This window comes from Hoplias malabaricus, chromosome 5, assembly GCF_029633855.1.
Source record: "Hoplias malabaricus isolate fHopMal1 chromosome 5, fHopMal1.hap1, whole genome shotgun sequence".
Taxonomy (NCBI): domain Eukaryota; kingdom Metazoa; phylum Chordata; class Actinopteri; order Characiformes; family Erythrinidae; genus Hoplias; species Hoplias malabaricus.
The window spans coordinates 57,137,537-57,153,806 of record NC_089804.1 but is presented as its reverse complement, the minus strand read 5'-3'; the positions used below and the strand labels follow the sequence as shown (position 1 = coordinate 57,153,806).

Genomic DNA, 16,270 nt, shown 5'->3' with positions numbered 1-16,270 from the left:
CTTTAAAAAATTAAAAAGATCTCTCTTTCTTTCACTCTCTCTCTCTCTCTCTTTCTCTATATATATATATATCCTTTGCTCGCTCTCTCTCTTTTGCTCTCTCTCTCTCTCTCCCTCCATCTCTCTCTCTCTCTCCCTCTTTCTCTCTTTCGCTTGCTCTGTCTCTTTCCCTCTTTCTCTCTTTCACTCTCTCTGTCTATCTCTTTTGCTCTTTCTCTCTCTCTCTCTCTCTCTCTCTCTCTCCATCCATCTCTTTCTCTCTCTCTCTATCTCTTTCCCTCTCTCTCTCTTCCTCTCTCTTTCTCTCGATCTCTCTCTCTCTATCTCTCAGCCCGGTTTCCTGAACGCTCAGATGATGGCTCAGAGGAACAGAGAGATGGTGACGATGCAGATGCGGAGGCACAGAATGATGATGATGATGCAGCAGCAGCAGGCAGCAGCCGGGGGCTTTAGCCCACCACCTAACGTCACTGCCCCCACAGGGATGGAGGGGGGTATGGGCCCTGGCCAGCAGCAGTTCGGCTATGGAAACTACGGTGAGGAATATCTGAAATCCCCAAGATACCAAAGTCAACCTGAACTGACCTGTGACGTTTAAGTTTACCCTTCCTCTGGTTCAAAGTGTCCTTCTGGGACAAAGTGAAAGTCGCTTCAGTTAAAAATGAGACAGAAAAACAAGCATTTTATCTTTCAAATAATAAGACACAATACATTGCGTGTAGGGATGGGTCAGCAGGGAGATCCCTCCTTCGCCCCGGCCGGAGGAAGCCCCCCTAACGCCATGATGCCTGGCCGCCTGGGACCCCCACAAAACCCCATGATGCAGCAGCACCCTCAGGGCGGGCCTATGTACCAGAGCCCTGACATGAAGGGCTGGCCTCAGGGAGGAATGGGCCGCAACAGGTGAGGAACGCCAGTATGACCACGGTACTGCACCAAGACACGTTTAGAGCAGTGGCAGGGTACAGTCAAGTCCTCACAGCAATGTTGGTCCAGGAGGTGTCAACAAACTTTTGTTTTCAATGTAGTGTATGGAATTACAGTAAACGTGTTAATGTTCAGTAAGCCGTGCCTCTCTGTTTTTGATGTCCAGTTCGTACCCGCAGCAACCCTTTGGTCAGCAGGGCTCCGGTCAGTACGGACCAATGATGATGAATGGAGGAATGGGCGGAGGAGGCGGAGCCAACCCAGGTCACATGGGTCAGATGAACATGGCCATGATGGGTAGAATGCCTATGGGCCCAGAACAGGTAAGCAAGTCCCCTTTACACCTTACTGGCCACTTTATTGGAAACACCTACATTATACTTGTAATTTACAGTTAGAGAATATAGGCATTTTATATGTCCTTCTATTCGTTTATAATAAATTAGCCATGTTTCATGTGCGTGATAGACGCTGTACATAGACACGTTTCTGTTGCTATTCGCCTCACCTTTCTCTTTCTTTCTTGCTACAGAAATATATCTGACGAGGAGGACCCTTCACTTCTAGGGAAAGAGGACACTGTGAAGCTTAAGAGAGACTCTCACTTCAATGGAAATGGCCAGATTTCTCTCTCTCTGACACACACACACACACACACACCCACACACGTGTGTTACAGTGCAAAGGTCAGAGACCACAGTTCACATACTTAATTTCCAGCTAAAACAAAAGAGTAATTATATATGTATTTTTTATTTTTCAGGACGTATTTCTGAGGTCATTTAACCTCTTACCAGAGCTTTTAGGTATTCAAAGCTGTCCAAATCAGATAAACCATTCTTGCGTACTTAAAGTATGGAAATAACAAGTCAATCAAAGAAGCTGCTGATGTTTTCAAAACCATCCCAGAGAATCTGAAGAAAACTTCTAAAACTGAACCCGTCTTCCTGACACTGGTGATAGTTTATGACTGGGGGTTAAATAAATGGAACATGGTCTCTGACTTTTACACAGTATTGTTAATTACTTTAGGTGGCAGAGAAGAAGCGCTGACAATTCAGAAATACTGAAAAAGAAAGGCACAAACTAATTGAAGTGGACCCCAAAAAGGGCTGGAACACAAGTCTATGCTCTAAAAGTATCTACAGCAAAACGTATGGCATGATTTGCTCATTCCATACTGAGCTTATTTAATGATTCGGCGCATGTGTGATTTACTCCGTGTCACAGATGCAGCAGATGGAGTGCTGTCTGTTTGGTTCATGGTGTGGGGGAATAGCTGCTCCCGCTCTATTACATTCATTAAAGGCAATGCCTGCGAATGTGGGGGGAAACACTGTCCTGGCTGATGTGTAACTTGTCTATTCATTGTTTGAAATACCACAGAAACTCTTTTGTAAATTGAGTTTAGTTTTGTAGCGCTTTCAGTCTGTGTTTACTTTCATGCAGTTAGCTCTCTCCTGAATTTAGAGTCAGTTCTCCCTGTGTCTGTATGGGTTTCCTCCGGGTGACTTTCTGTGAGGAGTGTGGTGTGTTCTCCCTGTGTCTGCGTGGGTTTCCTCCGGGTGACTGTCTGTGAGGAGTGTGGTGTGTTCTCTCTGTGTCTGCGTGGGTTTCCTCCGGGTGACTGTCTGTGAGGAGTATGGTGCGTTCTCCGTGTCTGCGTGGGTTTCCTCTGGGTGACTGTCTGTGAGGAGTGTGGTGTGTTCTCACTGTGTCTGCGTGGGTTTCCTCTGGGTGACTGTCTGTGAGGAGTGTGGTGTGTTCTCCCTGTGTCCGTGTGGGTTTCCTCTTGGTGACTGTCTGTGAGGAGTGTGGTGTGTTCTCTCTGTGTCTGTGTGGGTTTCCTCCGGGTGACTGTCTGTGAGGAGTGTGGTGTGTTCTCTCTGTGTCTGCGTGGGTTTCCTCCGGGTTACTGTCTGTGAGGAGTGTGGTGTGTTCTCTCTGTGTCTGCGTGGGTTTCCTCCGGGTGACTGTCTGTAAGGAGTGTGGTGTGTTCTCCCTGTGTCTGTGTGGGTTTCCTCCGGGTGACTGTCTGTGAGGAGTGTGGTGTGTTCTCTCTGTGTCTGCGTGGGTTTCCTCCAGGTGACTGTCTGTGAGGAGTGTGGTGTGTTCTCTCTGTGTCTGCACAGAGGTGGATTGGCGACTCAAAAGTGTCCATAGGTGTGTGTGTGTGAGTGAGTGTGTGTGTGTGTGTGTTGCCGTGTGAAGGACTGACGCCCCCTCTTGCGGATTTAAAAAAATAAAACAGGGCAGACACTCTGTTAATAACAGTGTATTTGAGATGAATGATCAAATCAAGCTCTGCATTCTGTTGTAGTTACTTTTGTAGAAAAGTGACAGGTTCCACCATCTTTTTTGTGTCCATTTCTGTTTTCTCGAGGCTTCTTTTGCAGCATTTCTGAATTTGCCTGGTTGGTTCTTCTCAGCCACCGTACTTACGTTCAAAATATCTTACACATGATTCTGATACACAAACACACACACACACACACACACCAATACAGACAAACACGACAGACTGAAGCTGAGTGTACAATTATACCATCATCTCCAGAGCTGTCCTCAGAGTTGTCCTTAGTCGTTCTGTACGTGGGGATCGTTTGTTTGTTAGTTTTTCATTTTCTTTTGTTTTATCCTTGTCTCTCGTAGCGAAGTCCTGACACTTTTCTGGACCAAGACAGAGCAATGGAGATCTTAAGATACTAACATTACCCAGATTTTGAGAATATTGATGGTGGACGTTTTAAAAAAAAAAAAAATTGTTGAACACACGAGAGAACACGTCTCCTCACCAACTCTTTCCGAATGTATACCATGCTGTGTTGACCGTTTTGGATGTAAGACCACTCCTCCGTCTCGTTCAAGGTACTATAACTGAGAAAAACAAAGGAACCATTCGGCTGTGATCGCACTTTACCGGGAAGAGCAGAAGCAAGAGCTTGGCTTATGGGCGATTGGATCGTTGCAATATTTTTCTTGGTCATTCTAGCCTTACTGGAGTACTAGAACCTGGTCGTTCTGGACGTCCTGATCCGGTTGGTTCGTGATCGATGAGGAAAGCGGAAAATGCAGCAAGCACAGAGTTCATCTATTTATGCAGATGTAAGCAATAATCCCACCCCCTGGATTCTTCAGCTCAAAGCTCCTTCTCGAAGCAAAGGTACTGCAGTATTAGAAATTGATGTCACATTCTTAACGGATGGATTATTCGCCCCTCCCCCCTCCCCCTCCCCTTGCTTTTTGTCTGTGAATACGATTTGTAAATATGCTTCAAGAAATGTATTATATCTGCTTTTTTGTAGGTCACATACTGTTTTTTGCACAGATCGTCGGGCTTGGTATTTAAAGTATGATTTTTGCCTATTCTGTGTTATAGGTCAATACAGCTTTTATTTTCTAATATTTCAATAAAGGAGGGGAGGGAGGATTTTTTTATTAATTCCAATGTTTGATTTTAACTTAAGTCACCACTTTTTATTCTTTCCAAAAGCACTTTTTTTAATTTTGAAAGCGAACCACGTTAAAAGATCCTCAAGCTGCTGTTGAAGCTAGTGTTTAAACTTAAACAAATTTTTTAATTTTTCTTTTTTTTCCAATAAACTACAGTTTGTTACAATAAACCTGGCGGTAAAATTTGATATTCCACGTACACACTGATCAGCCAAAACATTAAAACCACTTTCTGGTTTCTACAGAATAATCCACAACCCAAATAATGCCCAAAGTGATGCTCCTGACTCTTTTTATTACAGTTTGTAATTGTAGATCTACACAGTGCACCTTCATGGTCAGTGACGCTAATAAAATGGACGTTGACGTGTGGAAATGTGAGGTGGCTTTAATGTTATGGCTAATTGGTGTATATCTGCGATGTACTGTACTCTAGACACATCGGAGTCGCAATACTTCGGGTTTTTTCTATATTCTGTCGTGTGTGTAAGCTGTTATTATTTGACTGTCACTCGAAACAACAGACTGAAGAAGACATTGTAAGGTCCTAATCTGGACAGAGATGAATTTTACGAGCTGATTGTTATTACTTTGTTATTGTTATTACTTATGTTGGCCAGATCATTTCATCACACTTGTGCTCAGTTATTTTCACGTAAAGCTTTCACAAATCTACCTTTAAACACTTGCGCAATCCAAAGATTTTTGTTTCTTTCCATTTTATGGTTCATCAGTGAATTTTTGAATTTTTGAACATCCTCTTGTTTTTGTGTTGGGGTGGGCACACACACACACACACACACACCTTATTTTTCACATTTTGCGTTTCATATAATGAATTCCAGGAGCAGGAGACTTTTATTTTTATTTATTCATTTTGTTTGTTTTTTTTCTTGTGGAAGTGACAGTGTGGAGGATGACATTTGAATGATGTAATAATGCTATTAAATAATAGTAATAATACTAATAAGGTTTTATTTTAGAGATAAACTTATTAACATTGCTCAGATCATTAATTATTATTATTATTATTATTATTTTTTTAACTTAAGGACCACTTTTTATTCCACACCAGGTGTTTTTTTTTTTTTTCCCCACGTTTTCTTGCTTTTTCTTCAAGAACTTGATATTTGGACTCAATCTGTAAATCTGAGCCCCACCCTGACTTCTTTCCTTCTTCTTTAAACAGAAAAGCTGAAATACCCTGAGGAGAATATATCTGTGCAATCTGTTAAAATAAAAAAAACAACATAGATTTTAAAGGTGTGACAAAGGGGTAATACTTACTCATTATCTTCTTGATCAGGATGTAAATTACTGGTGCATTCATCTTGTTTCTTGATGTTAATATTAATGTAAATACAAATTTCTATTTAAACATGTTCACTGCGTCATGTGGTTCTTCGTTCTTCGTTTTTAAAGGTTCACATTGTGTATATATTCCTTGCTTTTTTTTTTTTTTTTTTTTAGAAAATATTAATTTTGGATGTTAAAGTTGAGTCCACACTGAAGCCTATTACTGTCACGTGTAATTTAAATACAAATCTACAGCATGTCATTATTATTATTGTGAATTATAAAAAAAAAACTAATTCTTTTAATTAGGAAAAAAACCTAATTATGATGAGATCTGGTCAAACGTTGTAAAAATGTTGTAATTACGACCTACGTGTCATATTTACAAGAAAGCATGTTATTATGAGATTCTCTGCTCTGATTTCCCCATTCTGTTGGTAATACCCATACGTTCTGGAGAGGAACACCACTGAGCCGTTTGACAAACTGACCAATCCTGCTTCAGAGTGAGGTTAGGAACGCCCCCTCATTTAAACTACTGACACAATGGAAATTCAATTACTTTTAATACATTTTGCAATTCATTTCTCCAATATAGTAACTTTACAGGAAAAAGAAAATACGTTTAAGGGACGTCAACGTACAAAGCATTTATTCTGTAGCATTTCTATTGCTCCATTCATCGTGAACCTTTCACAGTGTGAAGAACAGCTGCTGTGTTCAAACGATGCAGTAAACTAAAGATCAGCAAAAAGAGAGATACCCATTTTTCTTTGGACCACAGCGATACATTCTTTTGTTTATTTATATATTATTTGTTTGTGGAGGTTTTTTTTTGGTCTTCGGTCATAAAGAGCTTGTAGTATAAAAAAAGCTTCACTATGTTGAGGACCATTGTGAGCAGCTTCTGCATCATAACCTGTTTCTCATGGGGCGGCAGGGTGGCGCAGCAGGTAGGTGTCGCAGTCACACAGCTCCAGGGACCTGGAGGTTGTGGGTTCGGGTCCCGCTCCGGGTGACTGTCTGTGAGGAGTGTGGTGTGTTCTCTCTGTGTCTGCGTGGGTTTCCTCCGGGTGACTGTCTGTGAGGAGTGTGGTGTGTTCTCCCTGTGTCAGTGTGGGTTTCCTCCGGGTGACTGTCTGTGAGGAGTGTGGTGTGTTCTCCCTGTGTCAGTGTGGGTTTCCTCCGGGTGACTGTCTGTGAGGAGTGTGGTGTGTTCTCTCTGTGTCTGCGTGGGTTTCCTCCGGGTGCTCCAGTTTCCTCCCACAGTCCAAAAACACACGTTGGTAGGTGGATTGGCGACTCAAAAGTGTCCGTAGGTGTGAGTGTGTGTGTTGCCCTGTGAAGGACTGGCGCCCCCTCCAGGGTGTGTTCCTGCCTTGTGCCCAATGATTCCAGGTAGGCTTTGGACCCACCGCAACGCTGAACTGGATAAGGGTTACAGATAATGAATGAATGGATGTTGATATCTAATTTTAATTTAATGATATAAAAAAACGCTCTAGCCCTTAAATTTCAAATTCACCATCTTTTTATTTTATTAAGTAAAGCCGATTTTTATGTTTATGGTATTTGTCACTTTTTAACTTTATTTTCTTATTATAAAGAGCCAAGGATTGTGATGTACCTGATGAACTCAGCAGTCAGGTTAAGCAAAAAGTTTAATTGAAAAAGAAACCAAAAAAAAAAAAATTGCATAAATACATAGATTAATAACATTTTATAGAAAAGCAATACATTAACGTATAGACAAGCGTCTGGAAAAAAAAAAAAAAAAAAGCAATGCATCTTCAAATGAAGCCATGAGTGAAATTATTTAAAGATAATCGACGCGCTGGAAACTTCTGAGAAAGCTTTGGTGCATCCTTTAATTCAACTGGTTTTTGAACATGGTTCAGGAATCTTCTGGATCAAACTTTTCAGAACTCTGATCTATGGCCAAGTGTTGCCTTTCATCATTGGATCAACAGATGAGATCCTAGCTGAGTATCAGTCCAAAAGTATCTAGATACAAACAGAAATCAATTGCCAATAATGTGGGACGCTGTGGAGGAGCTGCGTAGCTTAGTGTCGAGCACCGTTCTCTGAACTGAAGCTCCATCCAATTATTTTTAGATGAACGCGAGTGGCACTGGGGCCAAACTAAACCTCTAACATTAGCCCTTGATGCTCTTGTGGCTGAATGCAATCAAACACTTTCCTCACAGAAGTGTTCCAATATCGACTGTTGTAAACACTTCTTAGAAGATTACAAGCCGTTACTGAAGCAAGCAGAAAAACTCCAGATCGATACCCTTCATTTGGGAAGAAAAGCGGGTCGAGCCGGTGTCTTAGAACTTCTGGACACATCTCGCTCTAAAGGTACTTCACACAAATAGACCCTGGTAAAAGTGAAAAATAGTTTGCGAATTCAATCGAGCAGAGCTTTATAAACCCTCGTTTAACAAGTGTCATGCCACAAAAACAAACAAAAACAAAAATAATAAAGTTTTTAGCACCCCTTGCATAATCGAGAAATAAATCCAGTTACGATGATGTCAAAAACAAAAGAAATGAAAAACAAAGCTCGCTGGCTGGGTGTATTCACAGAGGTCAAGATCAGTGAGTAACCTCAGAGCAATAAGACACTGAAACAATGACCAAACAAACGTATTACACTGATTCTGACAAAGAAAACAGCTGAGGGTTTTCCTTAAGAGTGAAGGTATTAAGCATCACTACATGGTTTAGTAATGTCTCTATTATTTAATAACTAATTATAACCAGTATTGTTTACATTAATGTGACTAGAGTTCTAGTACTAACACTTATGAGGACTGAAAGGTTAAAGGTTAACATTTGAAAGAGTGCAGTTTTCAGTTTGCAGAAGCTGCCATTTTAAGTCTAGCCTACATTTTCAAGACCAATGTCTTAAGTGTAAATGGGGACGTCTAGGTTCTATAGGACAGAGCCAGACCAATCTGAGGCGACCAAACACTTTAAACAGCCACACGTGAACGACTTAAAGCCAGGTCTTCTTGGTTATAAACTCAGGCCTAATAATAATAATAATAATTCATTCATTATCTGTAACCCTTATCCAGTTCAGGGTCACAGTGGGTCCAGAGCCCACCTGGAATCACTGGGCGCAAGGCGGGGACACACCCTGGAGGGGGCTAATAATAATAATAATAATAATAATAATAGTTGCAATTTAAAGTGCAATGGCAATGTGTCAGAAACATCGCAATTAGCTACTTTCCCCTAAACCCATCAGCCCTCTTAATAGTCCAACATTATTAAAATATTATACTAATTATAACAATCAAATGGTTATTTGAGATATTATTCAACCATCTAGTGATGCTTAATAATAACCCAATAATGATATAAATGTACCCTTACATTGAAGTAAACCCAAAAACAACAACAACATAAGCCCACTCCAGTTCAAAGATCAGCTTTGCTCCCCTTGGCACTGGACATTAATCTTTCTCCTCGCCTCCTTTTCGCCAATTCTTCCCCTAAATTCACCGTTCCTCCTGCTGTTTAATATTTACACCTTTAAAAGGTAGAAAGCTCCCCGAAGACGGTACAAAAATAAAACTCAGAACTCAATAAAGGCGTTAAAAAAATAACGTGCTAAATAATGTTAATCTTTCTACAGTCGTTTTCTATAAAAATAGTTTAAAAATCTAACAAGAATTCAGTACAGTGTCTCAATATATTCGTCTACACAATATTGGTTTTGCCAAACATCAGACAGCGACAGGTCAAGAGTATAAACATGGAAAAAAAAAAAAACAAAGAAATGAGAGACGACTCTGCTCTTTCCCTCCTGAGATGTCACCGTGTGAAGGCCTGATGGAGAGAAACACACTGCAACCTGCCTCTGGTTCCAGTAAGACACGGCAGCTGGGGTTTAATGCTCTCGGCCTTTGGGTCGGGACTGAAATTGGACAAGAAATGTTGACCTGAAAACACCTAATGATCTGTTGGTTTTATGGAAATGACCCCCACAAGCTTTTACTTGTTTTGATAAAGGTTTAGAAGCATAATCTGGAGCATAGAGTTTATCAAGAATGTGGCGCTTCCCCTTTAATTAGATATAGGCCATCACACATTTATTTAAAAATAATACTAATAATAATAATGATGATAGCAAGGAGTGAAATAATCCTTCTATAGTCCACCTTAAAAATTCCACTGTTCTGAAAATGACCAGAGCAATGAAAACAATGAAAACAATGTGAGAATCCCCTTAGCTCTAAATCAACCTTATACTTCAGATACAAACCAAAACGTACACATCTCACCCCTTATTCGAAATGTAGTGGATCAGCAAAAGCATGGTCTGTGTCTGGCGTTTGCTACAGAGATCACCTGCTGTCTTTATTGGCTTCCTATAACTGAGTAAATAAACTGAACACTCAGACTACGCTGCCCTCTGGTGGTGGACATTCCATGGTTCTCCAACAAGGGAACGTATTAAGTTCGAAACAATTCTGATTCGTCTCGGCTCCCTCTTTGTTTAATTACTTAAGTTTACTTTTCTTTATCAGCTAATAACTGATGTCCTCTACTTTTTAAACTTAACCATGAAAGAACCAACCAAAATTAAATTAACCCCTACAGCTGCAGAGTGTAATTTACTTTTACAACACTTTCCTGAAATCAAGGCTCTTTTAAAACAATATATTTACCTTCTTCTTTCAAATCATTCCTTTATTTAGAACCGGACAAAAAGCCTCTGCTGATCCGCAGGGAGAAACTGCATATTTCACCAGAGGCGCATTAACAGTTATCCACTCTGCTAAGACACGTTATGAGGTGAGATGAAGGTTTGCAGTGGCAACATCAAAATCACTGGGAAAGAGCAGGTGTTCTCCTTTACACAATTTGGCAATTAATACACGTACAGCATTGGACGGAAGTGTGTGTGTGTGTGTGTGTGTTTATACATGGTCAGAAAAGCTGATCAGAGTGAGAAGAATAACGCTCCCTCACTTACAAACATTTTGGTACAAATTCAAAACATCAAGTCTTCTAACCACATGCCCTACTGAGTTTATATTTTCATCCTTTAAAGTCAAACCACTGGGCGACATGACTCATGCACGGTCCATAACATGCACACGTGCACACTTACAGTGTGGTGCAAAGTTCTGGACACCCCTGACAGAAACGCTTTGTTGACTTTAATTCAAAATAAGTCCACGTTAAAGTCTTGTTTACACGAATTCTCAGATTTAGACGAACAGCTAGAGGTCCTCCACACGATGCTTTTGTTTCTCTCTTTAACTGCTGCATCACAGGAGCTCAACACACTTGGAGGAGAACACCAACCTCAGCGAACAAACACACACCCTGATATTTGTTTTGTGGTTCATAAATTTGCAAAAAAACTTTATTTTTACTTTGTAAATGAACAAAACCTTTGTGCAGGGGGGTATTAAAACTTTGGCACAACTTTATCTGCAACATCACTGCTTTCCAAAGTGAAAGGGACATTGTAAAAGAGTACGCAACGTCCCACTCTCAACCAAGTGTCATGCCTGAGGCACAGGCCTGCACAAAAAAAGAGACAGACAGAGAGAGAGAGAGAGAGAGCAATTGCCGGTCAGTACTAGAAAGTAGCCATCCACAGCGCATACTGTCATTATCTTAAGGACACTTGAAAAAGGATTGTATCATTTCACTAGAACCCACAGCCAAACAGACCCTGGAAATATAATTAGAGAAGACAGTGGTGACCCTGGCAGAGTGTGGGAGGGGAAGGGGGGGTGGGGAAGGCAAAATGAATAGATCACATATTCATTCCAAAAGGACACGGACGCTCAGTGCGGCTAAAGAGGCTGTGTTCCTTCAGCAGGGTTTTTCAAAGCTCCAGGACATCATCATACGAGTCCAGAAACAGCACCTGCCCCTCTCTGCTCCTCCCCCCATACAGCTTCACAAGATTACACCTCACTCCAGGTCTTTTACACTTTATAAACCTGCTACTCCTCTAAAGGTGAAGGGTGTAATTCCCAGACCCAGTTTGAAAAGAGAAGTCATTACTCGTTAATTAAAACAGACTCCTAGAGGCCGGGATATGTCTGAGATACTGCATTAAACCTGTTTAAACATGGACGCCCTCACTGCGGAACCCACTCTATGGAGCATATACTGGTTCCTTCACAGGGTATAAAGCACTTTGATTTTCTCCTGACTTAGCTCACTTTAGACAGAACAAAACTGCTTTATACTCTGTGAATGAACCAGTATATGCCCCATACAGCTCATCTTTGGTGGTGAGTCAATGTGTTTATGAATTGTTGCCACCAGGGGGAGTGCTAAGAAAGCACTAAATAGTTCATTTTTAGCGAGTAGCACCTCCACGCAAAATTTCTAGAAGGTGCTCCCAAGGGTGTCCACATTGGATGGGTTTCTATGGATTTTGCATCTATTATTTCCCAAAGCCTGGTTGCTGGGATAGTAATCAGTTTATTTATTTATTTATGTAACTAGACGATGTGTGTGTGTGTGTGTGTATAAAATCTCATTTCCAAACTGTAAAAAGAGCCAAGTGTGAAAGACCTGTTAAATATTTATGATTTTTAATAATTTAGTACCATTCAATTCCATCCAAATGCACTTTTCCACTGCATGGACCCTACTCAACTAGACTCTGCTCTTTTGTTTTTCCATTAGTCAAATCTGCTACCTGGTCCCTGGAAATCGGTACTTTTTAGCGAGACGAGTAGGGACTAAACGTGACGTAAAAACCTTGCAGAGCCCTTATTGCCCAGAAAAAACTTGTCAATCACATCAAAATGCAGACGACCAGCACCAACTCTTCATCTGTAAAATCTCCAGCTGCAGCAGAGATCACGTTTGTTTTTATCCGACTCACGACGGCAGCTCGTAAAATGACGCCGTGGTCTTTTGAAGAGGTTCAAACGCTCCTTGGATCGGTGGCCGACGAAAGAATCCAGCGAGAGCTGGACGCTGCAACAAGGAAGGAACAAACTCTACTGATCTGTCTGAACTGATGACGGAGCTGTGTTCAGTCCCAAACAACAACAACACGCCGATACACCATGAGTAAACACCGCTTAACGTTACCACCGCCGTTGTTGTGGTTTCCAAAGACCACTGTTCCCCTTAGAGACATGCTTTACAAAGTTATCAGCTAAATTTCGGGGGCAGGGGGACTTTATAGTGGAAAAAAAAACAGAGAACAAGTGAGTACAACACAGTAGAGCTGAGTAGATCAGGTGCCATGCTGTGGAAAAGTTCCATAACGGCACCTCTTGTGCTTTCAAGAGGTGCCGTTATGCTTTACCTGCTTTACCAAGTCCAGCCACACAGCGGAGGTTATTAGAAAGCAAAGCCAACTAGGTGTGTAACAATACTCAACCCACGAGTCGCTGAACACTGGACAACTCTTTGTGCTTGGAAGGAGAACACCTGGTGCCCAGATCTGTTATGCCAGCTAATAAAGGCCGGGCAGGGTGACGGCAGGAGAGGAAGAGCCGTCCCACCAACCCAAGGAGAACGATGTCAGTTGTGTCTATCACAACCTTATGAGCGACATATGTATAAAGCAAAATGGAGAACTGGATCCATGCCATGGCACAGCTACTAACAAGAAGATCAGAGAAGGAAAGCGGGAGTTTAGAATCAGACATGAGCTTTTCGGAAAGATTTGTTGCATATTTTGGGATTCAAACAGTGAACATCCATTTGCACCACACACTGTGACGTCCCCAAAATGCACAAAATGTTTTCTAACATAACATCACAGTTACGTGAGGCGTTATTACACCCCTAGAGCCAACCCCTCTCACCACAGCACCCTTCTTTTGCCATCTCAGCCTCGAAACTTCAAATCAACTCTCCTGCTGAGCGCCTAGCTCCGCCAATATCTTATACAGCTAAGGGCTGAAAAACAAGAAAAGGGCAGTTACAAAATAAAACAGCCTCTATCCACCCACTCAGACAGTCTTTCAGCCGACACAGTGACTGTGAAGTGAACATCAAGCACCGGGGCTAGGAATCTCATTTTCTTCTGGAGCTGAATGATAAATGCTAAAGATCGCCAAGCCCTGAAGGACGTGAGACAGAGAAAGAGAGACAGACAGAGATTCCCCTGATGAAGGTTCCGGTTCTTCTTTCATTAACTCTTGGGTAAAAACAACTAACAAGTCACAAACACCATTAACCAAGCCAGCATGGGGCTAGCACATCAAAGAGCACTGGCTGAAGCTGTACGGCTTTTTTCCCCCCAAAAGATCGTTCGCCCTACGCCCCCCCAGCGATATATTTCATAAACCCAATCTGTGAAATCAATCGACAACTGTATATTTTTCTAATCAGGATGCACCCACGACAATCGAAACAAAAAGAAAAGAAAATAATAAAAATAATAATAACACAAGCCACAGAAAGTGTACCTAACTCCATTCACTCAAGTCTTAAGGTGGCGGTGTGATTCAGTGGTTCTCTAGGACACAGTAAGTGAACCCTTTTTCTTGTTTGCCCCAAGAACAGTTGGAGTTAAGAAAGAGAAAAATAAACAGCGTCACATTTTCAGCACCGTCCTCCCCTCCTCTAGGAGGCTTTTGTTTTTCTTGCTCGGGGTGAGGTTTTGTCCTCGGGTTTCATCACACCATTCACTGAGCCACCTGTCGGATGAGATTAGAAACATTAAGTACTTTTTATTTTATAATAAAATACAGGAAGAAAAAAAAAAAAAACATAAAAAATAATTATAAAACAACTAATGAATAATTGTTTCTTTTTAATAAAGACTATTTACAATTACTTTTTGACTATTTAAACCCCTTTAATTAAACCATCAGTAATAAAATCATACATTAAACAATGAAATATGATACAAAACTAAATCCGCCACAGCAGAAACACCAGTGAAAAGACCAACCCACCCAATACATCCACAGACACACAGCCCTGTTAAAGGCTAAGCACCACTTAATGGACCTCCATGAATATTCCACATTATTGTAGTTACTGACAGACATAAGTATGAATTAAAATGAAAATAGCTGCTAAATTAGCTTTAAAACTGACAATTTTATTAAATTGAGGGAAAAACCCGAGCTCTCTATTCTCGAACGCGACCGTGACGTCACTGGTGGACAACAGCTGAACAACGCCGCGGTAAAACACCGTTATGACTGACTGTTATGACAGTATCTAGCTAAATAACCAACATTATTCATGACAATAGCCTAGCAATAAGCTAAACTCAAATGTAGAGGTACCGTTATTCTTGTAAATGTGATCGAAGTCGAACTCGAATTCATCCGACACTATAAACCTCCGTAATGCAGCTACGTAGCCGAGTATAATCTGAGCCACCGAGTTTAGCGAGTCAAGCTAACGTTAACTAACACCAACTAACAGTCTTTTAAACCTTATTCCTTGAATTTGTAAGAAATAACGTTTTCTGACTATCAATAAACACAAGTGAGGAACTCAAATTCCACTGTGTTTATTTGTTTGAAACTTTCATAGAGCTGGGGCTTAGCCTTTAACACACCACTTCTCAAACTCACACACAGTGTTCTGATACAATAAAATCATAACTACTGTGCTTACAAACAATGACACAGAGGCACTGATGCAAAGCACCAACAGCTATTCTGAGTACTAATAGCACCCCCTTGTGGACAATCTTCAGCCTGTTAAATACGAGTGAGTTGCAAGCCTGGCTCATGAGAGGTTTCCACATTAGTCTATTAGTCAGAAACTGCATAATACATCTATTTCACATCTGGCTGCCTCTCACCTCTAGAAGACTCCTTCTTGGTGGGTTTGCTCTTGGGGCTGACAGTCTTCTTCTTGCTGGCCTGGACCTGGCTCTGCTCCCTCCACTTCTTCAGCTGGAAGTTGATGAATTTCCACATCATCCAGGCCTGGGTCAGGCAAATGGCTGACAGACACGTCATCCTGAGCACCACACAGTCACCGAAATCAGACAAACATAAGAAGAGAAGAGTGGTTTAAAGCTGGGAACTTCACTCTTATATCCTGTGAGACTCAAGGTGAAAAGATCCGCTTCATTTCAAAACCAGGCAGAAGACGCAGCACTAACCACTGTTTATCTGCTTCAGGAAGCATACAATCATTCAGAATCATCATTATACTGAATTACCTCAGAACATTACAGATCAGTTATACTAATATGAAAGTGGATTGTAAGTAGAGGAGCAGCCTGGAAGAGGTTTAGCCACTTTCCCTAAATACACTAGTCTTCTCAAAGTTAAATAAAGTGAAACTGACACTTATCACCATCTAACTGTACAGAGTCAAGCATTCAAGAATTATTTCTTAAACTAAGAAGAAAAAGTTAAAATACTGCAACTTTGGAAAATGTAGTGTAGAGTAAGGATGTTTTGACACAGGTAACTCCACACTAGGCTCTGAACCAAAGTTATACTGTACACTTTTGATCGAGAAGGAGGAGGAGGAGGAGGAGGAGGAAAAAGAAGAAGAAGAAGGAGGAGGAGGAGGAAAAAGAAGAAGAAGAAGGAGGAGGAGGAGGAGGAAAAAGAAGAAGAAGAAGGAGGAGGAGGAGGAGGAAAAAGAAGAAGAAGAAGGAGGAGGA

The 16,270-nt window shown here is 41.2% G+C and overlaps 2 protein-coding genes across 4 annotated transcripts in view; one reads left to right on the top strand and one right to left on the bottom strand.

Moving 5' to 3' along the window:
* LOC136696512 (nuclear receptor coactivator 3-like) overlaps nt 1–2,740 on the top strand; it is an 89,727-nt gene extending 86,987 nt beyond the window's left edge. For all 3 annotated transcript variants that reach the window (XM_066670975.1, XM_066670976.1, XM_066670977.1), the window contains 4 exons: nt 332–536; nt 723–903; nt 1,094–1,250; nt 1,460–2,740. In XM_066670975.1, coding sequence (XP_066527072.1) covers nt 332–536; nt 723–903; nt 1,094–1,250; nt 1,460–1,471 — 555 coding nt within the window. In that variant the 3' untranslated portion in view covers nt 1,472–2,740. The remainder of the gene's footprint in view (nt 1–331; nt 537–722; nt 904–1,093; nt 1,251–1,459) is intronic.
* A 4,522-nt stretch (nt 2,741–7,262) lies between these two features.
* Nucleotides 7,263–16,270, bottom strand: part of zgc:113278 (Translocating chain-associated membrane protein 1-like 1-like) — a 21,040-nt gene continuing 12,032 nt past the window's right edge. Inside the window, exons 10-11 of the mRNA XM_066670349.1 lie at nt 15,452–15,612; nt 7,263–14,324 (exon numbers count right to left, since the gene is read on the bottom strand). Of these exons, the coding sequence (XP_066526446.1) occupies nt 14,251–14,324; nt 15,452–15,612 (235 nt within the window). The 3' untranslated portion in view covers nt 7,263–14,250. The remainder of the gene's footprint in view (nt 14,325–15,451; nt 15,613–16,270) is intronic.